General features: G+C 42.2%; 2 protein-coding genes across 2 annotated transcripts in view; both read left to right on the forward strand.

Moving 5' to 3' along the window:
* AGPAT5 (1-acylglycerol-3-phosphate O-acyltransferase 5) overlaps window positions 1–15,919 on the forward strand; it is a 216,350-nt gene extending 200,431 nt beyond the window's left edge. Inside the window, exon 8 of the mRNA XM_082251943.1 lies at window positions 15,392–15,919. Coding sequence (XP_082108069.1) covers window positions 15,392–15,617 — 226 coding nt within the window. The 3' untranslated portion in view covers window positions 15,618–15,919. The remainder of the gene's footprint in view (window positions 1–15,391) is intronic.
* Window positions 1–26,845, forward strand: part of TMEM14A (transmembrane protein 14A) — a 1,080,999-nt gene that overhangs the window by 839,232 nt on the left and 214,922 nt on the right. The window lies entirely within an intron of this gene.

The raw sequence follows: 26,845 nt of genomic DNA on the forward strand, positions 1-26,845 counted from the left end.
TACTGAAGGATAGGGGTTTATCTGAGTCGTGATTCCTACCCTGTTGAAAGCTAGGAAGATTTACCATCATACGTTGATTGACTTAAATGGCGTGGTGTGAGTCTCTTGAGGTTCTTCCTTGCTCCTTCTCGGTTGCTCAGATCTTGATTTTCCTTCAACGGGGAGTTAACCAGAAATTGGCCTCTAGTACCATCAAGGGCCAGGTGTCAGCTTTGGCGGTCTTCTTCCTAAGACCTTTGGCCACACACTCCTTGGTGTGTACCTTTTTTCAGGGTTTCTGACATTTGGTTACTCCAGTGCGGGTTCCGTTGCCACCTTGGGATCTCAATTTGGTGCTTTCGGTTCTCCAGAAGCCTCTCTTTGATACTCTTAGGGAGATTGTCCTGCTTACGTTGTCCCAGAAGGTAGCCTTTTTGCTGGCCTTCACCTCTGTGCGCAGGGTGTAGGAACTGCCGGCCTTATCCTGTCGTTCACCGTACCTGGTGATTCACAGGGATAAGCTGGTTCTTCATCCCTGTCCGTTAATCCTCCCAAAGGTTGTCACTGATTTTTTTCATTTGAATAAAGACATTGTGTTGCCTTCCCTGTGTCCCAGGCCGAAACGTCCGAAGGAAATTGCCTTGCATGCCTTGGATGTGGTCCAAGCAATTAGGGTGTACCTGGCAGCTACGGAGTCTTTCAGGAAGTCAGACTCTTTGTGCTCACGGATGGACCTCGTTGTCTGCTTCTTCAACCATTTTCAGATGGATCAGACAGACGGTGATTCAGGCCTATTCCATCAGGGATCAGGTTCCTCCTTTCCCTATCAAGGCACAGTCTACTAGGTTCGCTTAGTGTCTCCTGGGCTTTCCGTCATCAGGCATCAGTGACGCACCTGGTCGTCGTCGTACACTTTCACAAAGTTTCTTTAAAGTGGATGTGTTGGCATTTGCGGATGCTTCTTTTGGCCACAAGGTTTTGCAGGCTGCTGTTTAGAGGACCTGGTCCTCTTTGAGGGTGTGTTGTTTTTTTCAGGTGGGCTTCAGTTGTTTGGTTTAGCTCCTGTTGTCTGGTTGGCTAATGTTTAGCCTTGGGAATTTTTTTGTTGTTCCCACCCCTTATGTTTAACACTGCTTTGGGAAGTCCCAATGGTTATCAATATCAGGAGCTGTGTCCATCAATGAATGAAAGATAAAATGGGATTTTTGACTTACTGTAAAATCCATTTCTCTGATGTTCATTGACGGACACAGCACCCACCTCTCTGTGGAGTTTTAATTCTCCTGACACTGCTTGTAACAAAACTGATTGGCTATAGCAGAGAGAGGGAGTATACCCCCTGGGACTGCCAATGGATGTAGCCAGAATTATTTTCTGCTTAGTGTCCTACTCCTGTAAGGGGCAGCATAACCCAATGGTTATGAATGTCAGGAGCTGTGTCCGTCAATGAACATCAGAGAAATGTATTTTACGGTAAGTCAAAAATCCCATTTTCTCTTACGTCCTCCGACAGTCGCCGCCTCTTCATATTCGTCACATATGGGGTATTAGACTTTGCTCCGAAGGAGTAGCTAGGCAACAGAATATGTTAATAAAGCTTTTAACATATCCAACATATCCCACCCTCAAGGGGTGGTCCCCTCAGTCAATACCCTCCTACTTCCTGCAACCATATCCCAGTTTTAATGTCTAGCTTGTCAGGAGTGGCTGGCTCTCTCTGTGCTGGGACTTTCTGTCCCAGACTCTTTCTTCTTTTTAATATTTTGTTTGAGTTTTCTCTCTATCTTTACTTAGCTGTTATTTTTGTCAGCATTAGTTAGTTCTTCGGACGAAGAGGATCATGCGGACTGGGTCTCGGGCTGATCCCCCTGGTCGCAGGTCGTGGGACAGTGGCTTCCCAGTCTGCCATCGAGCGTTCAGCCAGGTAACGCTCCTGGCACAGTGAACGACCCATCCCTGTTCGGTGCAGGGATGATTGGTGAGGTGGCTACCTCACCGGACGCTGTGCGGTTTCTGAACCGCCATTGTGTGCGTCTTGAATTGCGACTCTCCCTGCCTCATGTGCAGCGGCTTGTTCGCCTGTGCGGGTTCCCCACGCCATGTGAGGTAAGTGTATCTATGTGGGGACCTGTCTGTCTGGGGGGGGGTCTCAGTCTGGGACTGTGTAACCTGCCTTTAATCACACTGCTTGTCTCCCTATCTCTCGGCTGCATGCTGTGGGCTGCAAGGGGGGGGGGGAGCTGTATGACACTGAGTATGTCAGGCTGGGCAGTGTGAGGAGCTGTGTGCTGTGGGGCATGTTTTTAATGGCATGTTGGGGCATATACAGCGATCGCTGCGGCGATCTAACATGTATCCATATAATGGGATTATATTGTGTGTGATTTTATGCACTATGGAGCGGCGATTTCGGCGCCAAACGACGCCATTTTACCGGCGCCCGCTCCGGCCGCATGGTTTACATGCACGGCGGCCATTTTCTTGTAGCCTCCATAGGCTTACATAGAGCGCCCTGGCAGCATCACTTCCTCTCTCCTGGAAGCACCGATCGAGGCAGCAGCAGCAGCGGAGTCTCCTCAGGTTTTATCCTTCTATTCCTGTGTTCCATTGCCTGTATTCAGTCTGTATATTCCCTGTGGGGGTCTCATTGTGCCTGAGTGTGGTGCGGTGGGCTGCGCTTGCCGCGCTTGCTGTAAGGGGGCAGTTAACCCTTGGTTGTCTGGCATACAGGGGCAATGGATTCTCAGGAGGGCAAGTTTCCCACAGTATTGGTGGAAAGCCAGGGGACCGCTGTTTCCCCCCCAGGGGGGGATTTAGCCACTATTGTGGCTGGCCTTGCTGCACAGGTGCAAATGCTGGTGGCTGCTCAATCTACTAAACGGCCCAGAGTTGCTCTGTCCTCTGATTCTGAGGGTGAAGGTGATGGGGCTGTTCTGGCGGGGACCCCCCTATCGGGGTCCCGCTCCTCTCTTGATCTAGTGGGGTCTGAGGTAGAGGCTGAAGTTGAGGGGGTTGATAATTCTCCCCCTGGCTCGCCTGAAGAGCTTGCAATCATGGATGAGTTGATTGCTTCCATTAAGCAGACGCTACGTTTGCAGGACGAGGTGTGTCCCCCAGCTGCCTTGGCGGCTTATGGGACGCAGAGAAAACGCAGGACGCCGCAGGTTTTTCCCTGCAATGCTGATTTTCAGCGCGCTGTTAAGGACCAATGGCGCGATTTGCGCAAGCCTTTTGCGGTACCAAGTAAATTTAAGCTGCGTTATCCTTTCTCGCCTGCCACTGATGAACGGTGGTGTGTGCCTCCGCCAGTGGATCATGCTATTGCGGTTTTGAACAAAGCCACTGCGATCCCTGCAGAGGGATCCCCTGTTTTCCGTGATGCCACGGATAGGAGACTGGAGTCTCTTGCCCGTCATACTTATTCTGTTACGGGTTCTATGCTTAAGGCTCTGTTTGCTTCTCTCATGGCGGCCCAGGCGATCGCAAGTTGGACGCAGATGCTTCGGCGCGTCCTAGTGGCCGATTCGGCCTCGGCGGCGACCCTGGATATGGTGGATCAGATCCACCAGGGTGTCATGTATCTGTGTGATGCGGACCTGGACCTGATTCCGTTGGCCGCGCGTGTGCACAGCGTGGCGGTGTTGTCTCGCCGCCTGGTTTGGTTGAAATGTTGGTCGGTGGACCAATCTTCACGTAAAACCTTAGCCAATCTGCCTTATGATGGGTCTCGCCTTTTTGGGGAGTCCCTGGATGTGTTGATTAAGGGGATTACCGGGGGTAAGAGCACTCTCTTGCCCCATTTCCCCAAGGCTAAGGGGGCTTCTGGGAAGAAGCATGCTCATTTTCGGCCCCCTCAGGGGTCCTTTCGTGCCTTTCGGCCGCACTACAAGGGCAAACCGTTCAAGGGCCAAGGCTCTCAGAAGAAGCCCTGGTCTGGGAAACAGAAGTCCGGTCACTCCGGACCTGCGGCCCATAACAGTTCGGCCTGAAGGGGCGCCCTCACCCAGTTTTGGGGTGGGGGGACGCTTGCTCGGTTTTCTTCAGCCCTGGTTGGCCCGTGTGAGGGACAGATGGGTTCTGGAAATCGTTCGATCTGGTTACAAGATCGAGTTTCTCTCTCGGCCGGAGAGCAGATTTTTTCCCTCAAATCTTCAACTGTCTCCAGAGCGCCTGCGGGATCTGCACCTGGCGGTGCGGGACCTGAGGGCTCAGGGAGTGGTGGTTCCGGTGCCTCATCGGGACAGATTTCGGGGGTTTTATTCCAATCTGTTCACCGTGCCCAGGAAGGAGGGCAAGGTTCGTCCGATTCTGGACTTGAAAGCTCTGAACCGCTCTGTGCGAGTTCGCAAGTTCCGCATGGAATCCCTGCGCTCGGTGGTGGCTGTCCTGGTTCCGGGGGAATTCATGGCCTCCATCGATTTGAAGGATGCGTACCTTCACATCCCCATATTCGAGGGTCATCAGAAGTACCTTCGATTTGCCATTGCGGAGGATCACTACCAGTTTGTGGCGTTGCCCTTTGGGCTCGCCTCGGCTCCGCGGGTCTTCACCAAGGTGCTTGCACCGGTTCTGGCATTATTGAGAGCCCAGGGCATTTCTGTCCTGGGGTATCTGGACGACATTCTGGTTCGGTCTGCGACCAGACAGGGTCTGGAGAAGGACCTGTCTGTCACAATGCAGGAGTTCGGTTGGACGATAAATGTTCCAAAGTCGACACTGAGTCCGTCGGTTCGTCTCCCCTATCTGGGAATGATACTGGACTCGGTGCAGGCGAAGGTCTTCCTGCCGGAAGACAAACTCAGGACTCTTCAGGAGGAAGTCAGGTCCCTCAGGGACGTTCCACACTCGTCTCTGCGGACGGGTATGAGATGTCTGGGATTGATGGTCTCGGCCTTCGAGGCGATTCCTTTCGCGCAGTTTCACACGCGGGGTCTCCAAGCGGAGATCCTGTCCAGGTGGGACGGGCGACCTCAATCTCTGGATCTTCAGATCTCGTTGAGTCATCGCACCAGGGAAAACCTTCTGTGGTGGCTCCAGTCCCCGTTGGTGTCCGGGGGCAAGTCGTTTCGTCCGCTCTCGTGGACGATAATCACCACGGATGCCAGCCTGTCGGGCTGGGGTGGTGTTCTGGGCGTTCTGTCCGCCCAGGGGACCTGGTCGGAGGGGGAGTCTTCCCTTCCGATCAACATTCTGGAATTGCGTGCGATAAGGCTCTGTCTTCATCGCTGGACGGACCGGCTGCAGGGCTGCCCGGTTCGGGTGCAGACGGACAATGCCACGGCGGTGGCCTACCTCAACCACCAAGGGGGCACCAGGAGTGCCCGAGCGGCTCGAGAAGTGGCCGACATTCTGTCTTGGGCCGAGACTCATGTCCCGGCGATAACGGCGGTTCACATTCCGGGAGTGGAGAACTGGCAGGCGGACTATCTGAGTCGCCAGACCCTGGATCAGGGGGAATGGTCTCTCCACCCGGCTGTCTTCCAGATGTTGTGCGCGAAGTGGGGTCTTCCAGATGTGGACCTGTTCGCGTCTCGCCTCAACTACAAGGTGAAGAGGTTCGTGGCAAGGACGCGCGACCCTCGGGCAGACGCGTCGGACGCGTTAGTGGCCCCGTGGCATCAGTACAGGCTGATGTACGCGTTTCCACCGATTCAGTTGCTGTCCAGGTTCCTTCGCAGGTTGCACTCGGAACGCAGCACGGTGATTCTTGTGGCACCGGACTGGCCTCGCCGGTCCTGGTACGCAGACCTCGTGAATCTGGCGGTCGACGCTCCTTGGCGTCTGCCTCTTCGAGACGATCTACTGTCTCAAGGACCGATTTACCATCCTGCTTTACAGTCGCTGGCTTTGACGGCCTGGCTGTTGAGACCGAGGTCCTGAAGGAGAAGGGTCTCTCTCCAGAGGTCGTTCATACTTTGATCAACGCGAGGAAGTCTTCCTCGGGGAAGGTTTATTACCGTACTTGGAAGGCCTATTTTGCCTGGTGTGAGTCCAGGGGGTTTTCACCCCGCACGTACTCGGTTTCCCGTGTGCTGTCTTTCCTTCAGACGGGTGTCGATCAGCGTTTGGCGCTGGCTACGATTAAGGGTCAGGTGTCGGCGCTGGCCGTTCTGTTTCAACGTCCCGTGGCTTCCAACTCCTTGGTTGGCACTTTTATTCAGGGTGTGCGGCATCTGGTTCCTCCTAGGAGGGATCCTTTGCCCCCTTGGGACTTGAATCTAGTTCTATCTGTGTTACAACGTGCTCCTTTTGAACAGATCAGGGAGATCTCGTTGTCTATGTTGTCCAAAAAGGTCGCCTTTTTGGTGGCGATCACTTCGGCTCGCAGAGTGTCGGAACTGGCGGCTTTGTCCTGCAAGTCTCCGTACCTGGTTGTTCATTTGGATAAGGTGGTCTTGCGACCTAATCCTTCTTTTCTACCGAAACGAGTTTCGGAATTCCATCTTAACGAGGATATTGTTTTGCCTTCGTTGTGCACGAAGCCTAAACATCCGAAGGAGGTGAGATTGCACTCTCTGGATGTTGTTCGGGCGATAAGGGTTTACCTTAAATCGACTGAGTCTTTTCGTAAGACTGACTCCTTGTTTGTTCTTCCAGAGGGTCCTCGGAAGGGCATGGCGGCTTCCGCCTCTACCATTGCCAAATGGATCAGGCAGACCATTGAACAGGCCTATGCCTTGCAGGGGAAGGTTCCCCCTGTGCCTGTGAAGGCGCACTCTACTAGATCACTGAGTACGTCTTGGGCCTGCCGTCATGGGGCTTCTATAGCCCAGGTGTGTAAGGCGGCGACTTGGTCGACCGTACACACTTTCACAAAATTCTACAAAGTAGATGTTCAGGCATCGGCGGATGCTTCCTTTGGCCGCAAGGTTCTTAGTGCGGCTGTTCCATAGGGTCCCTTGTTGGGGACTCCTGGCTGTTGGGATAGTTTTTTGTATCCCCTGGTTTTTTTGTCTTTTCCTGGGTTGTTGCTCCTGTTGAGCACTTATTTTTGCTGTTGCCCAGCTGGTTTCCTTCCTTTGGTAAGGTTCCTTTCTTTGATGTGGAGACTGCGTTGCCTTTCGGCGCGGATGCGTTTCCCACCCCTCATGTTTGCACTGCTTTGGGACGTCCCCATATGTGACGAATATGAAGAGGCGGCGACTGTCGGAGGACGTAAGAGAAAACGGAATTTTTGTAAAATCTTACCTGTAAAATTCCTTTCTCTGAGTCCTCCGACAGTCGCCGCCCCCGCCCCTCTTTGGGGTTTGAATGTATACTCTACTGCTATTCCACTAAAACTGAGATATGGTTGCAGGAAGTAGGAGGGTATTGACTGAGGGGACCACCCCTTGAGGGTGGGATATGTTAAAGCTTTATTGTTAACATATTCTGTTGCCTAGCTACTCCTTCGGAGCAAAGTCTAATACCCCATATGTGACGAATATGAAGAGGCGGCGACTGTCGGAGGACTCAGAGAAAGGAATTTTACAGGTAAGATTTTACAAAAATTCCGTTATTTCGGTCACAAAGGGTCTTAAATCTAGTCAAAAAGTCTCCCTGTGTTCTGTGTTTGAAACATGCTTCTCCTAAATGTTTGATTACAAGATCCTTAAAGATTGTAACATTTCCACCTTTATCATTAGGGTAAATAATGAGGCATTTCGCAATCCTGTATGAACATACATATTTTCCTGATTGGAAACCTAATTCCTTTCAGCTGCATTTACCAAAAAATGTATTTTGATTTCCAGCTTTTCAATATACATTAAACCCCCCTCCATTGCGGGGGTTACATTCTGTACCCAGCCACGAAAAGTGAAAATCCGCGAAATAGAAAAACCCTATTAAAATGCATTGTAGGCATGTTTTTGTTACTGTCACTGTACGTGTAAAAGCATTTTAAGGTCTTTAAACACACTTTTAAAACAATAGAAACTCATTTAAACACATAAAAGATACTGAGAGACATAGCAAGAGCTATGGAAAACACAAAAATATTTCATTTTTTAATGATTTATATAGTAAAATAACATTACAAAAAAAACCGCAATATACCGGGACCGCAAAAACTGAACCGAGATGGAGCGGGGGTTTACTGTATTTATGTATATTGATACATTTTTCCAATTGATTTAAGGTTCTAATAGTTGCAATTTTTAAACCTTTATCCAGAGTATGTTTCTCTGAGTCAGTGAGTGACACACCACTGGGGTTAACAATACAATGAACTCCTGAAATTGTTGACGTTTTTCAATGATGCAGGTCTTGAATTTCTCACCTTTTGTATTCGAGAGGAATAGGAAGAAAGTCTCTAGGCTTAATAAGGAGATTGCTAATATCAAGGAAAAACTGATTTCATACAGTCAGGAAGAAGAGTATCGAGTTCATGGCCAAGAATTAAGGGAAATTCTAGCTATGGAGGAGGAGAAAAAACCGAAAACTTAAAAAGCAAACAAAAAATTATTTTAGGGACATAGAGGATTATAATTCCAAACTTGTATTAAAATGGCAGGAACCCAGCATACAGCAAACTGACTCCAACCTTGTGACACCTAGTAAGTACATCGGGAGGTGATTCACGAGAGGAAAACAGCACCCATGCTCAGGGGGTTAGTAAACTTTACAAGGTACCTGGTAAAAGTGGACCTGGCCCAGTGGCTCCAGTAGCCCCCAAGTTTAATCCCTTAAGAGATCATACTCCAAAACGCCCCAATGGGGGCAGAGGGAAAACGGAGGTGGGAAGCAGGGTGGAGGTCAGAGGAAGGGACGTGAGGGTTCATTATGCCTCACTCTACAGGGCCAATAACCAACAGGCCTCCTGTCAGAGGCTCAGTCAACCATACGGTAACTACAGGGGGACCTCCTAATCCCACAAGCAGCCCAATATGGTGCATCTTTTAATAGGTATGAACCCCCCATATGACCAAGTGGAAGAAGATGATTACTTTGAATCTTCCTATGAATCCCACCCTTTGACCCCCTCTGTGCCAAACCTAAAGGTTTTTTAGGCAAGGAACAAGGGAAAGGAAAAATAAAAAAATCAAGGGGGTGCAGATGAGAGGAAAGACACTCCAAGAAAGAGAAAATAGTAAAAGGTTTGGAGTATTTTTAACCTCAGTGGTGTGTCACTCGCTAATTTAGAGAAACATATGCTGGATAAAGGTTTAACATTTGCATTTATTAGCGTCTCAAACAAATTTAAAACATTTATCGATTTTTCAATTTACATTAATATATTAGGACATTTTTTGGTAAAGGCAGCGGAAAGGAATTGTTTCCAATCGGGAAAATATGTATGTTCATTCAGGATTGCCGAAAGCCTCATTATTTAACCCACCTGGTAATAAAGGTGGGAATAGTACAATCTTTAAGGATCTTGTAATCAAAAATCTAGAAGAGGCATGTTTCAAACACCGAACACAGGAAGACCTTTTGAGTAGAGTTAAGACCCTTTGTGACCAAAATAATTTGGTTATTTGCCCCGCAGATAAGGGGGGTGGATTGTTCTGTTGAATAAAGAGGATTATCTGAAAGAGATGCATAATCTCTTGTCTTATACTAATACGTACGAGGAATTAAAAAAAGATTGCACATTTTCGTTTAAAGTTCAACGTGACCAAATTATTGCAAGAGGACACAAACAAATTATTGACCAAACAGAAAAATAATTTCTAGTACTGCTAGCTCCAAGAGTGCCGATAATCTATTCTCTACCTAAAGTGCACAAAAGTTTAGAGAATCCCCCGGGTAGACCCATAGTGAGCGATATAGATTCTGTCACCTCACAGGATAGGAAAGTAAGTTGATTTCTTCCTGCAGCCATTGGTGATTGGCACTGCTGCTTATCTTAAGGATCCAACCCAGTGCATTATTGAATTATCACAAATTACTGCAGAGGGGGACAGTCTGCTTGTGACCGCAGACATAGCCTCCTTATATACTGTTATTCCACATTTAAGAGGATATGAGGCCGTGTAATTTTTTTTTTTGGGGCTTAATGAAAAAGTTCCCCCTAAACAGAAGCGATTCATCCTAGAACTTTTACAGTTTGTAATAGAACATGATTATTTTTTTGTCTAGAGGGGATTATTATTTTCAAAAGCCTGGCCTAGTGATGGGGGCTAAATTTGTCCCCAGCCTTGCCAATCGGTTTGTGGCGTTATAGGAGAATATGACTATTTTTTACCCCTATGGACCTCAAACCCTTTTTTCTATAGAAGATGCCTTGTTTCTGTGGAGGGTTGATGAGCTCTTCCTACATGGATTTATGGATAGTCTCATTTCCAACACTTGGGGGATTCAATTTAGGTACAACTGGAGCCAAGAATCTAGGAAAACGAAGTTAAAGCAAACTGGATTTGTATACTACAACCACCCAATCCAAATAAAAAATTCACTGGGATAGAAATTATTAATTTATTGAAAAAAGAAAAAACTCATAAAAATCACTAAGCACATAGCACAAAAATTTCTGGCATGATGAAGAAAAACACACCCAACCACAAGACAAACCAACACATACAGGACACACATGGATAAAAGCAATCAAACATCATTCCCCCTCTATTCCTATATCATATAGATCATTTGTCAAAAGGTCAAGGAAATATCAAAATAATGTATATGTGTGTGTATGTGTATGTATATGTGTATATGTATATATATATATATATATACATATATATTGTATGTGTGTATATAATATATATATATATATATATATATATATATATATATATAAATATAATTTTGATATTTCCTTGACCTTTTGACAAATCTATATGATGTAGGAATAGAGGGGAATAATGATGTTTGATTGATTTTATTAATGTGTGTCCTGTATGTGTTGCTTTGTCTTGTGGTTGGGTGTAGTTTTTTCATCATGCCAGAAATTTTTTTGATATGTGTTTTGTGATTTTTATGAGTTTGTTTTTTCTTTTTTCAAAAAATGAATTATTTCTATTCCAGTGAAATTTTTTTTTGGATTGGGTGATTGTAGTATACAAATCCAGTTTGCTTTTACTTAGTTTTCCTCATTACTATGTATTGGTTTACTCCCCCCCCCCCCTTTCCTCTTTTGTCTTACTTTAGACACTTGATATGCCTAACTCCTAATTATAAGAACATCCTTGAGTGCCCATTTCGTTTTTCAGCCAAGAATCTATCAAATATCTGGATTTGGTTATCTCAAGAGAGGATAATGGTTTTATTTTGTTGGACAGTTGACACTATCGTACTTGGTTAACCTCTTTTTCCCAAGGGACAATTCAGGCGAATTCACTGCAATTGCTCCAAATTGGAGGATTACAACGGACAAGCCAGCATATTAAAGGATATATTTTTACAGAAGGGGTATAATCCAAATAATTTAGAACCAGATTTACAATCTATTACGAAGTTAGATCGGAATGATCTACTGGTTCCTAAGAGAGGGAAATTCAACAATCAAAAGTTTGAAACTGCGTTTATAACCACCTTTTCAAACGAATATAGCTAGGTCAATAAGGTTATTAATAAACATTGGAAGGTTTTGAAGAGTGACCATGTGTTAGAGCCCACTCTTCTAGAGAAACCAAATGTAATCTTTAGAAAGGCATGTACCCTAAAATACATGGTTGCCCTCAATTTAGTGGATAAGCCTATACAACCGGTGATGTTTGGTAATCTAAAAGGATTTTACCCATGCGGTAGGTGTAATATTTGTCTTAACTCTAGGACCCTCAAAATCTCAATTTAAATCCTTAATTACATCTAAGGAGTATAAGGTCACAAGCTTTATAACTTGCCATACTCGGGGAGTCATTTACCTCCTCCGCTGCAAATGTGGTTTCCAGTGCTTGGGAGGACCCTATGCACCTTAGCCATTAGGTTTGGTGAACATTTGTCCAATATCAGAAAAGGCTTTGATGGACACAGCTTATATAAGCAGTTCTCTAGATGCCACCATAAAGATCCCTCCCCGCTGGAAATAATTGCTTTTGAGAAATATATTCCACACTGGCGAGGTAGTAACATGAAGAGAAATTTATTTCGGAGAGAGACACAATGGATTTCTAATTTGCATTGTTACCTCCCACACAGACTTAATGTTGAGTGGGATATTAATTTCTACATTAATAATAGATAGATGGGGACTGATTGAGGAGAATCTTCAGTCTCTCTGGCTGCTCTGTTTTTCTCCTCTTTTAGGAGTATATACTGATTTAAAGGGAAAATAATCTGTCATGACAGACATTGGGGGGATTTTTTTTGCCCTTTTCTTATTGGGTTATGGTCTTCTTTTCAATAAAAGCTTGATTACATTTCTTGGATGTCTGCTAGAATGGATTCTATTCTATAAAAAAAAAAAAAATGATGCTATGAGCTGAGCTCCACTCACAGTTAATGCCTTCTGAGGTGAAATGCGTTGGAGACAGCCGTGACACAATGGCTGCACTGCAGGTGGCCGTTCCACCACGAGTATCTGTGCTTTTATTTCTACGATGTTTGTATGTGTATTCTTTTTACTAAATACTACGTTTTAGTGATAATGCACTATTAGCATTCCTTGTATTCCTATATCCATCTGTGATTCCAGACTCTGTTCGGAGCCTCATATGGGCAGTATCACAGATTGATCTCAAAGCTGAGAACAGCACAGATGCCTATTGACCCATTTGGGACTTGTAAGCAGCCATTTTATTATCAGAGCACGGTGGTGATGCATGAGGCGCTTTAAAGTTATGAATCAAGCACCATTGGAATCTCTTTATATTCATGTTTTTGGACTGTTTGTACTATCCAGTCATCGCTTGGAATGTTTTTTTTTTTTCTTTTTTTTTTTTTTCTCGTACTTGATTTCACTCTAGGCATATATGCACATTGGTTTATATGATTACATATATTTATTTTTTTCATCTTTTATATGTTATATACAGTGTTGTTTTAAACAGGAATTTTACATGTTTTAAGATTAATTTTATGCACTATATACTTTTTGTCATTTTTACGGGTATTTACCCATAGGCACAATTATATTGAGTAAAAAATGGAAAAGAATCTGCGCTCGGACAGCAAAAAATTATGATATTAATGAGGATCACTGAAGATATATGTGAAGGCAGCCAACTAAATGATAGATTACAAATCACATAAGTATAGATAAAAAGGTGTAGTGGCGCCAAACACTAAACTGATGAAACTAGATTTGTCAATGTGGAGTGTCCACAGAAGGTCCCAACAGTCCAAAAGATGAAAATAGTGGAGACCAATTCCCAGTTTCAGAGCCGTGCGGATGAAAAGAAGCCAACACCCAAGCGTGGAGATATGCCAACTGCTTACCAGATGTTAAGTGGATATAAGCGATGAACTGAACTCAAATTGTGCCATCAATCACAGACAGTGCCAACGGATCAATATCATCAATTCCCAATGCCTCAGCAGATCATGGTAACAGGGCAATGAAGGCTCAAAACGTACCACCAGACTGAATATATGGTCCCAGCAATAATCAATTCACCTCAAAAGAAAGGGGCAGGACATAGTGTAGACTGTACAGACTCTAGTTTTAATGAATGTATAAAAACATACTCACACAACGGTGGATGTATACAAGCATAATACAATATAACCGCGGTATTGGTGGCGTGCTGCTGTTACCATTATCTGCTGAGGCATTGGGAATTGATGATATTGATCCGTTGGCACTGTCTGTGATTGATGGCACAATTTGAGTTCAGTTCATCGCTTATATCCACTTAACATCTGGTAAGCAGTTGGCATATCTCCACGCTTGGGTGTTGGCTTCTTTTCATCCGCACGGCTCTGAAACTGGGAATTGGTCTCCACTATTTTCATCTTTTGGACTGTTGGGACTTTCTGTGGACACTCCACATTGACAAATCTAGTTTCATCAGTTTAGTGTTTGGCGCCACTACACCTTTTTATCTACAATTATATTGAGACAGCACCCCTTATACAGTGCCTTGCGCAAGTATTCACCCCCTTGGCATTTTTCATGTTTTGTTGCCTCACAACCTGGAATTAACATGGATTGTTTGAGGATTTGCATCATTTAAATTACAGAACATGCCCACAACTTGGAAGATGTGTTTTAGTTTTTTTTTTATTTTTATTGTGAAGCAAACAACAAATAGGACAAAATAACAGAAAAAGTTTAATGTGCATAACTATTCACCCCCCTAAAGTCAATACTTTGTAGAGCCACCTTTTGTGGCAATCACGGCTCCAAGTCGCTTTGGATAAGTCTCTATGAGCTTGCCACATCTTACCACTGGGAATTTTGCCCATTCCTCCTTGCAAAACTGCTCCAGCTCCTTCAAGTTGGATGGTTTGCGCTTGTGGACAGCAATCTTTTAAGTCTGACCACAGAGTTCACTTTTAGTCTCATCAGACCAGAGCACCTTCCTCCATACATTTTGGGAGTCTCCCACATGCCTTTTCGCAAACTCAAAGCGTGCCATTTTGCTTTTTGCTGAAAGTAATGGCTTTCTTCTAGCCACTCTGCCATAAAGCACAACTCTATGGAGTGTACGGCTTATTGTCGTCCTATGTACAGATACTCCAGTCTCGGCTGTGGAACTCTGCAGCTCCTCCAGGGTTACTTTAGGTCTCTGTGCTGCCTCTCTGATGTACGCACATGACAATTTTCTGTTTTCTATTTCTAAAAAATAGTTTTATGTATATTTTTTTTCTCATTTCACTTCACCAACTTAGACTATTGTGTTCTGATCCATCACATAAAATTCACATTAACAAAACATTGAACTTAAGGCTGTAATGTAACAAAATACGTAGGTAAAACGTCAATGGTGGGGGGGGTAATACTTTTGCAAGACACTGTATATATTTTTCACATCATTTATCAATTCTGCCAAAGATCCCATTTTAATAGCTTAGTCCAACTAATCCACCTGAGGGTCATGGTATGTTAACTCTGGCTTCATTTCACCAGTCCTCCCAGAGTGCAGATTTCTTAGAACCTGTTGGTCACTGCCACTGATTTATATTTTATCTCAAAATTCCATGGTGACTTGGGTCAAACAAGACAATAGTGAGCACAATCTGAGCATCATGATGTCTGTACTTGCTATAAATGGTACAGAAATACGGGTCGAACATGTTCTCGTTTACCCCAAATGCCTGCTTACCTTAACAGTAATATAGTTATTTTCTAGTCCAATAATGAGGTATAATAAGCACCATCTTTTGTAAAATAATGTAGAGCTTGGTATATGTTTGACAGAACATTTAATACTTTGCAATGAACAATACTGTGTTTTTGATATGACATAGGCCATACCATTGTGCCATTGTCATTGTGTGAATCATGTTGTTCTTTTATACTTCAGCACATCTTTATGTTTAATAATTTGACAGTTCTTTGTTTTTGGTTTAACATAAAAAAAAAAATTGTGTTCTTTTCTTACAGATTACTGACAGAGTTTTATGAGGCTGCAGATCCTGAACAACGCAATAGGTTTCCTGGGGAAGGTCGTACTGCCAAACTCAGCTTGAAAAAGACTGTGCCGTCTTTGTTACTTTTAACTGGTGTAACTGCTGGCATGTTATGTACAGAAACCGGAAGGAAAGTTTATGTCAACACGTGGATATATGCAACTTTAATTGGCTGTCTTTGGGTCAGCATTAAGGCCTGAACAGACTTGGTCTCAAGTCAGCTGCACATCATACCAAAACTTTTTTTTTTTTCCATAACCGAAGATATTGTAAATATTGCCTTATCCATGGTCATCTAGTAAAATGTAAGACTGATACCAATGCGATACATGTCATGCAAATAATCTTTGGGATTTGCTTACTATTCAATTTTTCCTAACTTTAAAGAAAAGGGTGACTTAGTATACTGATCCCAACTATATTTTATAGCCATGGAATACCCTTTTGTTACCTGACAGTAGTGTGTGCACCACCCAGGCTAATGGTCAAAGGTTACAAATCTGCTACTGCCACGCAGTTGTGCCAATATTTTTAGAGCCAAGTCAGCCAGGAACTGGTTTTTACGGCTCCAGTTTTTGTTTTTTTTAATTGAAATTAAATACCCAGAATTAAATACACAAAATACAAAATTTGCAGTTTTTGTATACAGCCATCTTTTAGCCCTGATTGTTTATTATGTCTCTGCAGCTAGACCCTTAGAGGTTGCTGAACCCAGCTGGCTTTTGAAGTTTTGCAGTTTACCTTTCTAACCTTTGACCTCAAATTGTTTTGCAAGTGGAACTCTGTATTGTCCCAACTGTATACACTTTTCATTCACATGTACATAACACTTAAAGCCTTCCATTTTCTGGGGCCTGGAAAATGAGAGGCTTTCTACAGTCGTCTTACCTGTCCAGTAAGGCAGTGTTTCCCTAGGGGACTGCTAAAAATGTTCCACATCAAGGTAGGAGTATGGGAATCTTTTATCTATCTATATATACATACATATATATATATATATATATATATATATATATATATAATTTACAATTAACATTTCTGTTATTTCTAGCAGTTCTGAGAAAAAAAGGAGAGAATTGGGAAATGGGCACTAAGCCTGGTCTTAGAACTGTAGAATTTTGTTCAAAAGATGCCATGTTCATTCAATTATCTGAGAGTTAAAGGGGTCAATTCAACAATGGGTTTTGAACAGAGCAAGCAAAACAAAAAATGAAAGGACAAGGTTGGAATTTTTTGTTGAATCTAATGAGAATACATTTCTAATTGTTGAATTTTTACCTCACCATGAAAAGTTGTATCGTATGCATGCACTTATCAAACGTAATCCAGAATTAGAATATTCGTTTTATGAATATCGAGACCTTGACATAGTACTTGAACAAAAAGCAATTAGAGTTCATGAATGCATTACTCAATGTTCGCACATACGATTTTTTATACTTTCTTGTTTGGGAACTAAATTCTACTTGCTTGAACTAAATTCTACATGTGTAAGACCAGCTTTAGTGGTCCGTGTGAAACACTGCACTGCACCACAATTGGGCAGGGAAACTTGGAACATGACTGAAGGAGCTGTTTTCCAACTATTCTCATCAATATGGCATGAAAGAAGTTTCTGGGGACAGAGTTCTTCTTTTAGTCTCAGTTCACATAAATGCGATGCAGGAACCAGCGCAATTCCAGTGTGGGTTCTCAAATCGCATGTCTCCTGCGGGCGGTTCACAGTGACATCCGGGAACTGCTGCGGGTGTCAATACAAAGTTAATGACACCCCCAGATCTGTTTGCTGATCGCAGTGCGAACTGTCAAATGGTGCAGGAAGTGATCCAATTCCAGTGCGGACCAAAAAAGACTTCTTTTATGCTCAAGTATAGAATCTATTTTAATTTTTTTTTTTTAGTGCGTGTTTAATACAAATTTTCCCTGTCTATACACTCAGAATAAAATTATAATCAGGAAAATAAAACTCAAGTTGTGGTGCTAGATACTACAGGTTATAAAAGCATGTTTGTGTTCTCTGCTGCTTTTCGAATTGTGTTGCATGTTTTCAGTTGTGCGTTTGTATGTTGCAGATATTTGTGTCAAATTATACATTGTACTCTTCCCTTCCTTATTTTTTTTTTCAAAGTTATTAAAGGGTTATGTGACATCTGTTAAAATGCTGGTATGGTGCTGTGCTATGCTACACTGCTGGCCAATGCACTAGAGAATTTATGTACTGATCCTCATGCTACATATGTGCCTTTTTAATTTATTTTTTATTTTTCTGTCACGCTGTGCTCATTATAATCTACATCTTTAAAATTGTATGTAATGTTCAACTGCATTAATAATTTCATTTTTCAAGAGCAAGGTAGTAATATTCTATTTGTGTTCAAATCTGTAAGATTAGTATATTGTAAAATTTTACATAGATGTGAGCTGACCAGGGTATATAAAAGGAAATAACTTGTCTGCTTTTCTTAATGGTGTGCAAAGGTCTTACGTTTTTAGCCTGGATTTTTATTTTTCTACTAAGTAGGCCCTTATGTATCTACCTAAATTAGTAAAATGTAAAATCGTGTGATCATTAAAAGGGAAGTATAGTCAAAGCTTTTTGTCCATACTTCTCTTCTGAATCACGGCAGTGCACTTATCCCTGCACTCCTGTAACCCAGAATCAGCTGACAGCGAACTAAATCCCACTGCCGGCTGATGTCACTCAGCTGCTCCCAGGCTTTGCAAGGATTGTGATTTAAAGGCTGGGATCCACCTAGATGCCTGACTGGTAGCTAGCTTAGCCTCTTAGTGCACTGCTGAGAGTCTGAGCCAGCTGCTTCCATCCCCTCCACAGCCTGGAGCTCCAGTTAGCACTGGGGGGGGGGGGGGCAGAGCAGGGAGGGGTAACTGCTAGTCTCTGCTCAGTGAAAACCTATAACTGAGTGCTCAGCGGTCATGTCATTACTCAGTTCTCTGTTTTGGAACTGGCGGGGGACAGCTGCAGCAAATTTATAAACCAGTGAACTTTTACCAAGTATTTACTGCTGGTGAATCAATTACTGTCCTTCAAGATATACCTGCAGTGAATGTCCAATTCACTGCTTTATAAATGTTACCCATGGCGTTTTTTGAACTCATCTTCTTTCATGCCCATTGACAGAACTTTTTTGAAAATTTAGACATGTGTAGTCCATATTTTTTCCTGTCTCTACACTTATAGGAAAAATATAAGAGCAAAGAAACATGTTTAATTGCACGTTATTTGCAATAACACGTTCAATTGCCACCTTCCCAGCAGCAGACACCTTTATCTCCCCTGCCACTCTGTACAGTCTCTGGGAGTGAAAAATAAAACGTTCTTCTGGGTGTGGAGCTGCATGTTAATCATTCACTTTTCTCTCAAGTGACAGTGCTGGTGTTTGATAATTGATCTAGCACTGTCACGTGGGGGCAAAAAGAGTCGTCATCCCTGTTTAAGGTCTGAGTTGGGCGATTTAAAGTTTACACAGGGTTTCCTTTGCTTATTCTCAGAGTTTCAACGTGAATTGGCTGAAAGATCAGGCTAAATGTTTTATTGCTGTGCACTAGAGTACTGTGAAAGGCCATCTTAAATGGCAGTAGGCTAATTTGGTACATTTGATTTTGGGATGGGAGGGCAATGAGGATGCACACACTTTCCCCATGAACAATGGGAAGTTTATCAGGCATATCACCATTACATGAAGGGGTATGTCATTGTAATGTTACACAGTAGTTTTGCTTTCATCTGATTTGTGAAAGCTCAAGTTACAAAAGATGGTACAACAGTACTTTAGAATTAAAAAATTGTCTTTTTTTGGGCAAAAGTGAAAGACCCTTTTTCATTCCTTGAGCATTTAAGATTCCACACTAAGATGTCTACATTTCTGATTAGCATGGCTTCGCAGTTAGCCTATGTTAAATTAAGAAATCACAGTCTGTATGTTCTTTGATAAAGTGAGTTTTGATTTCTTTATCATTGTTTTAACATTCTATGTGAAGTTTTTCAGATGGTGTGTGGAATCAAAGATACACAGGTTCAGATGCAAGTCCCATGGTGCACTGGAGTGTTATCTTTGCCACATTTCCCATTTTTTCTGGGTGCTGAGGGTCTTTCATATGGCGAAACTAAGAAATGACATTCAAAAGTGCTAAAATGTACTGCCATTACGCAGTGTATTTGACTGTTTCTGTTGCCAAAAATCTGCTTGGAATCAATCCTTTAATTTAAATGCCAACAATTTATAGTGTTGGATAATTATAATTGTTCATTATGCAAGTAACTATTTTAATCTATTTGGTCACGTGTTTCTAGGTAAAGAAAGCTGTGGAAAGCAATACAGGAACTCCTAGAAATTAGGATATTCTTTTTAATCCTGCATGAATAGACAGGGTTGGGGAATGCCTATGTGGTTACATGGTACTGCAGACCCTCCTGCAGGTATCTACTACAAATCTTAACTGAGTGGAAAGACAATTTTGGAAAAATGTTGGTAGAATTTTTTCCCATTAAACTTTTGCACCCCTACAAGATCAGATTAGGGGTGTCAACATTCTTTTTTTAGAAAATATGCTTGCTTATAATGCAATTTAGAGAACACACTTCACAAGTAGAATGGTTTTCCAGTGCCCAGCTGTTATGCTGTGATTGCAGATAGCTATAGAGAGGTTTTCTATGTAAACGAAATGGGGGTATTGCTAGAACCACAAGATGAAGTTGTAACTTTTCTAAAGTAGGTTAGATAATGGAAGGAAACATTGTTACTATATGTAACACTACTGTTTTGCTATCCTTCATTTTATGGAATTTCTTGTCTTCTTTTTGTAATTTGTCTTATTTTTAGCAACCTGAATTTTGCCTCCTAAGGAGGTCTGAAGTTTTCCAGCACAAAAGTTATTGAAATCTTTATGTATGGCACATAGGGTGCTAATGTCTATATTTTTATGATAGTTGCTTTGCTCTCACCCTGTGAGCATGTTCTCTGTGTGAGTGATTATGAGAACCGTAAGTAAGATGACTTATTAGGAGGTCACGATTTAAAAGGAAATGTACATGGTCCTAGGTGTAAAAAAACCTAATTACAGCAAGCACCAAGAATTAATATATGCTAGTTTTAGAAAAAACATTTCTGGAAATGTTATGTTAAATGAAATTGTGCTACTGAATGCAGCAAAACAACTTTACTTGTATATGAAATGTGCGCCACCTAATCCTTTTACTCATTTTACCATCACCATCTGTTAAAACCGCAAAATAGTATCACTAATGCCCCATACACACGTGCAGATTATCTGCAGACTTTTGTCTGCAGATTTACCTTTTCTATGTAGTGCAAGGGCCTGCTGGATTGCATACAAATTGAAAGTGTTTAGGTTTGACCTCATATTATATGGTTTTGGTAAGTCTGCAGACAAAAGTCTGCAGATAATCTGCACGTGTGTATGGGGCATAAGTGGAGGTCTCAAGCTGTTTTATTTGCTTGATTGCGTTTGGTGCCTAGTTGAGGGGTGCAAGTGTTGCATGTAGAAGAGCAATGTTAGCTTCGCTACCACTATCATTGCAAACACATGCTGGAAAGTAGTCATCTTGCATCTGAATTTACAAAGAAGAATTTTTGAATGTTCCATCAACTGGTTAACCATATGTTAATATTATAGTGATGCTCCGCTCCTTTAGAAAATCGAAAAAATATAATATGCAAGTTAAATAAGTGACTCTGCATTTATACATATGTAATTATAAACATAAAATAATTTTCCACATATTTCATCCAAAAAAAAAAAATATATATATATATATATATATATATATATATATATATATATATATATATATATATATATATACACAGTGAATATAATCTACACCCCTGTTAAAATGTTAGGATTCTGTGATGTAAAAGAATGAGACCAAGATAAATCATTTCAGAACTTTTTCCACTTTTTGATTTTATTACAGCACTCAGTCTTTTGGGGTATGAGTCTATCAGCATGACACATCTTGACTTGGCAATATTTGCCAAATGTGTCAGATTGTGAGTGCATCTCCTGTGCACAGCCCTCTTCAGATCACCCCACACATTTTCAATCGGATTCAGGCCTGGGCTCTGGCTGGGCCCTTCCAAAACTTTAATCTTCTGGTGAAGCGATTCCTTTGTTGATTTGGAAGTATGCTTTGGGTCATTGTCATGCTGAAAGATGAAGTTCCTCTGCGTGTTTAGCTTTCTAGCAGAAGCCTGAAGGTTTTGTGCCAATATTGACTGGTATTTGGAACTGTTCACTAACTGTGACTAAGGCCCCTGATCCAGCTGAAGAAAAACACCCCCAAAGCAAGATGCTTCACTGTGGGTATTGTGTTCTTTTGGTGATGTGCAGTGTTGTTTTTACGCCAAACATATCTTTTGGAATTATGGCCAAAAGGTTCAACCTTGGTTTTATCAGACCGTAACGTATTTTCACAAATGCTTTCGGGAGACTCCAGATGTGTTTTTGCAAAATTTAACCGGGCTTCCATGTTTTGCCACTCCACCCCATTGCCCAGACATATGAAGATTACGGGAGATTGTTGTCACATGTACCACACAGCCAGTACTTGACAGATATTCCTGCAGTTCCTTTAATGCTGCTATAGGCCTCTTGGCAGCCTCCCTGACTAGTTTTCTTTTTGTCTTTTCATCAATTTTGGAGTGACGTCCAGTTCTTGGTCATGTCACTGTTGTGCCATATTTTCTCCACTTGATGATGACTGTCTTCACTGTGTTCTATGGTACAAGTGGTCCCCGGGTTACAAACAAGATAGGGACTTTAGGTTTGTTCTTAAGTCAAATTTGTTGCATGTCGGAAAAGTTCTTTAAGTGTAGCCCCAGCCAAAAGAAGATTTTTTTTGGATAGCATAGGGAAGGGTTAACACCCCTGAACCATTTGTTTGCTGTCTCTGCCCCTGTTAAGATTTCACCTCCCTTCCTGAGGCTAGATTTTTCCTCACTTCCTGTTGTCTCCCTCCGTTTGTAAGTCTGATGTCTGTAACCCAGGGACCGCCTGTATATCTAATGCCTTGGAAATTCTTTTATACTCTTGTCCTGACTGATACTTTTACCGCTCTTTCACACAGGTGGAACGTTTTTTTTTTTTGCAGATCTGAACGAATTTGTTGCATGCCCCTATGGGGCATCGGATGTCAGCGGAGACGCATCTGATCCGATCTGTCAAATCTGGACGGATGGAAACCCTATTTTCCATCCATCCAGCGGATCGTCCGTTCCCATCCGATTCCCCCATGCATGGGGAACTGACAGCTGTGTCTCCGCACACAGCGTGGAGACACAGCTGTCATCCTCCTGCTCAGCGGGGTATCGGCGGATCGATCCTCCACTGAGATAAATGGAGTCCGTCCGACGGACGGACAGTGTGAAAGGGCCCTTAACAATGAGATCTCTCTGTGGACCATGTCTTTTGCTGTAGGATGCGACTAAGAAAATGTCAGGAAAGACTTACTAGAACAGCTGAACTTTACTAGAACAGCTGAACTTTATTTGGGGTTAATCAGAAGCACTTTAAATGATGGCAGGTGTGTACGGACTCCTATTTAACAGGACTTTGAATGTGATTGCTTAATTCTGAATACAGCTACATCCCCAGGTTTTAAGAGGGTGTGAACGCTTATGCAACCACATTATTTCTATTCCCCCCCCCCCCCCCCCCCCAAAAAAAAAAAAATCGATTTGTTTTTCAATTGAGTTGTACAGCTTATAGGTCACATTAAAGGTGGAAAAAAGTCTGAAATTTTTTTTACACAGAAACCTGACATTTTAACAGGGCTGTGTAGACTTTTTATATCCTCTGTACTTAAATACTTATATCCACTGTAGTTGGATGTGCACTAGGTTTCATAGTGCACATCCAACCTTAATAGTGCTGTATATCTGTGCCAGAGTCCAAGCATTCACTACAGTTCAAAATTGGCTCAGTTGGCAGAGTACATAAATCACCAAAGTTTACAATAGTAATAATGTGCCAAAACCGCCATGTGCTTCAACTCTTGAAATACATGCTCACCTTGATCCTTGGCCCATATGCAGTATCGATCTAAAGCACTTTTTTATTTGTGTTCCTTGGGGATCCCCCTCCTGGCTATTTTGCACACTTCATTTGCAGGGTGACTTTAAGGACCAGACCTTCCAGACACCAGTCAGCGGTGATTCTCAAACCTAGAATAGAGATTTCTCATAGCGCAACATAATATGGAAACTTTTAGCATTTTATTATGAAAATATTGCACTCAGACATCTAAGGCCCCTTTCACACTTGTGCGACTTGAAAGTCGCGCGATTTTACTGCGAATTCGTTGCCGTGATTTTGATGCGATTTTGACTGGACTTGAAGCAATGTCTGTCTTTGGACCTCAAAACGCATTAAAATCGGGCCAAAGTAGTGCAGGAACTACTTTGAAGTTGCTGCAACTTTAAGTTGCGCATATATGAATGGGTATCATTGGAAAACATGGCAAATGACATGTCGTGCAACTCTGATGTCCAAAGTTGCATGACAAGTTGCACAAGTGTGAAAGGGGCCTTAACATCACCAGCTGAAGATCATTGTGTCACATGCAATATTTTCATAATAAAATGCTGAAACTTTCCATATTATGTTGCGCTATGAGAAATCTCTATTCTGTGTTTGAGCATCATCTGTGACTGGTGGCTGGAAGGTCTGGTCCCTTAAAGGGACCCTGCATATGACGTGGGAAAAATAGCCAGGAGATGGATCTGCATGGATTACAAATAAAAAGCGATTTAGACCTATATTGCATATAGGCCTAGGATTGAGGTAAGCATGTATTTCACTAGGAGTTGAAGCACCTGTTGGTTTTGGAGTAGTGGCACATTATTACACATGTTGGCAACTCTGGTGATTTATGTAATATGCAAATGGTGCCAATTTTGAACTGTTGTGAATATATGGACTCAAAGATGTATAGCACTATTAATTTTGGATGTACACTATGAAACATACAATATCATTTTGAATATTTGTTTTTTTTTTTGGATACAATATGCAGTCACTATTTTATTTAAATTACATTTTTGTTTTTGTTATATTTTTAAAGGAGCAGCACAGGAGTCGATTATTAATACAATGTTTGGCATGTGTGGGAGTACACTTAGGTGGTAGCAGCAGCTCCATATACATATTAACTGAAAGGATCACTAAGGTATGGCAGCACAGGAGTAAGATTCTCATTTATATAACCCCCAGCAACTGCTTCTGTATTTGGGTGACTAACATTTTGGCCCCCTAAATTGATACCCTCAGCTCTCTTCCACATTTTGCACCCTACAAAAAAAAAAAATGAGGGAGTTATTGTTAATCCAGTAAATGTCCCCTTAAAATAGGCAAATGGAAAGTTCAACTTGATATGACGCCTTTATAATTGACATAGTCAAAGAGGGAAACCTGGCATTCTGGTAGGTTGACCTGAAGGGCAGAATGCTAACATGATAGAGAAATTTCTAAATGGTTATGGCTACCCGACATTGAAATCTGGTTTCCTGTGGGCAAAACCTATTAAATATGATGTTCATGAAGTGAGAATATGGCAAATCTACCCAAATACAGTTACTGTTGGGAATAATGATTTAGTGGAAAAACTAGGCCGGTCTCTATCATCTTTATACAGGATTTAAAGGAACCAACAGGCACAGCTCTTTTCAATGTAAAGAAATACAGTATACAATTAAATACAAGTGTGTTAGAAGGGCCTTGTTCGTGAGAGCTTCCTATCTAATAGATTCTTACAGAATAAATAGCTTTGGTAAGTAAAATGTTGATGCAGAATTTCTTGTGTTGAAATAAGTTTTAAAAAATTGGAAACCGGCTGACAAAGAAATAAGGACTCCAGTGGACCTTGGAGGAAATCAAACTTGTGTTTGCTTCATTTAATGGTATAGCTTTGCTTTGATAGTGAGAAATTAAACAAAATATGCACTGAAGATTGGTTTTTGTTAAATTTTTCATTCTATTGAAGATGCAGACATTTTATATTCATATTTTTCAAGCTTAGCAACTGTAGTAATGGATTTAATGTGAATTTTATTTACGGTGACGTGTTAAACATTAATTGATCTAATTGCAAAGTGCCATTGTTTTAAACCAAGCTTCAGCCACTTGTATACCTATAATTTTATTGTTAATGTCTGATAAAATTTGTAAAGAGAATAAACATTTGACATATTGTATTTGTTGATTTTACTGTATTTTGTTTTATAATCTTTTCATTAAATGTAGCCTCAGTTAAACTGAACTTCAGGGGAATGGCTAAATAAAGAATAGCCGCACATATTGTGACAGTGCAAGACTCTGTCACTATGTGAAAGTAGGTAAAATTGACATAGGATTCTCTCAAATGTTGAGTAAGGGGTCCCAGAGTGTCTGTACTGAGAAAACTGCATATTCTATTTTTTCTGTGTTATGTAATCCCGGATTATGGTCTGGAGCTTGAAGGCTTTTAAAGAGTCTGGGGCAGCATGTAGCCTTCAATCCTGTGTCCAGGTCTTATTGGAGACCTGCAGGCTGTGTGAGTGTGCAGGTGTGCACACTTGTTATAAGCTAAAACTTGACCAAAGTGTAGGGCTCCTGTCAGACAGATGTGTGCTCCATCTAGGAGACAGGCATACTACCAATAGGAAAGGTGCTCTACTCCGGTGATAGCACTCTGTTGGAGGAGAGATTCCTTACCCACATGACTGAGACAATCAGGGCAGCTAAGTGAGTCTGATGGACTGTAAGGCAACTAGGCAAGTCCAGGGGATTGAGGGAATCTGTAAGTTTCAGGGGGTGAGAGAGCCTGGGGTGCCAGGAGATCACCAATTGAAAGGCAAGGGAGTGGGTGCATACAGCAGGGTGCTGTAACGACAGAATGAGTGAGCCAGGAGTGCTAGATGAGAAGGTCTGAGGGACCAGCGAGAAGAGCAGCGGTGCTGCCGAACAGAGAACCAGGTTGTTTGGAATTTTAATTATGGCCTGCACACTGGAAGTTTGCCCTAAATGCCCAAACACCTTTTCTCCCAGCAGAAGAAAAGCAGTGTTCAAAATGCATTTAAAGCCACATTTTACAAACACATTTAGGCATGTTGGGCATTTGTGCGTTCATTTCATTGGCCAGAATATTAATTCTGTCCATTAAAAACAAGTGCTAAACACGCCTAGCGCTTAGGCGTTACACGCAATTATGCGTGTCCAGCTTCTTTTCTGCTTGAATACTCCTTTCCTGAATGCCCAAGTTAGGTGTTTTTTTTTTCTGCTTCTAAACACCTGTAAGTGCCTATGTGTGTAAGGCTAACATACAGTGGGAGAACAAGTCATTGAAACACTGCCGATTTTGCAGGTTTTCCTACTTGCAAAGCATGTAGAGGTCTGTAATTTTTATCATAGG

This window comes from Pelophylax lessonae (genome assembly GCF_965119305.1).
Source record: "Pelophylax lessonae genome assembly, chromosome: 3".
Taxonomy (NCBI): domain Eukaryota; kingdom Metazoa; phylum Chordata; class Amphibia; order Anura; family Ranidae; genus Pelophylax; species Pelophylax lessonae.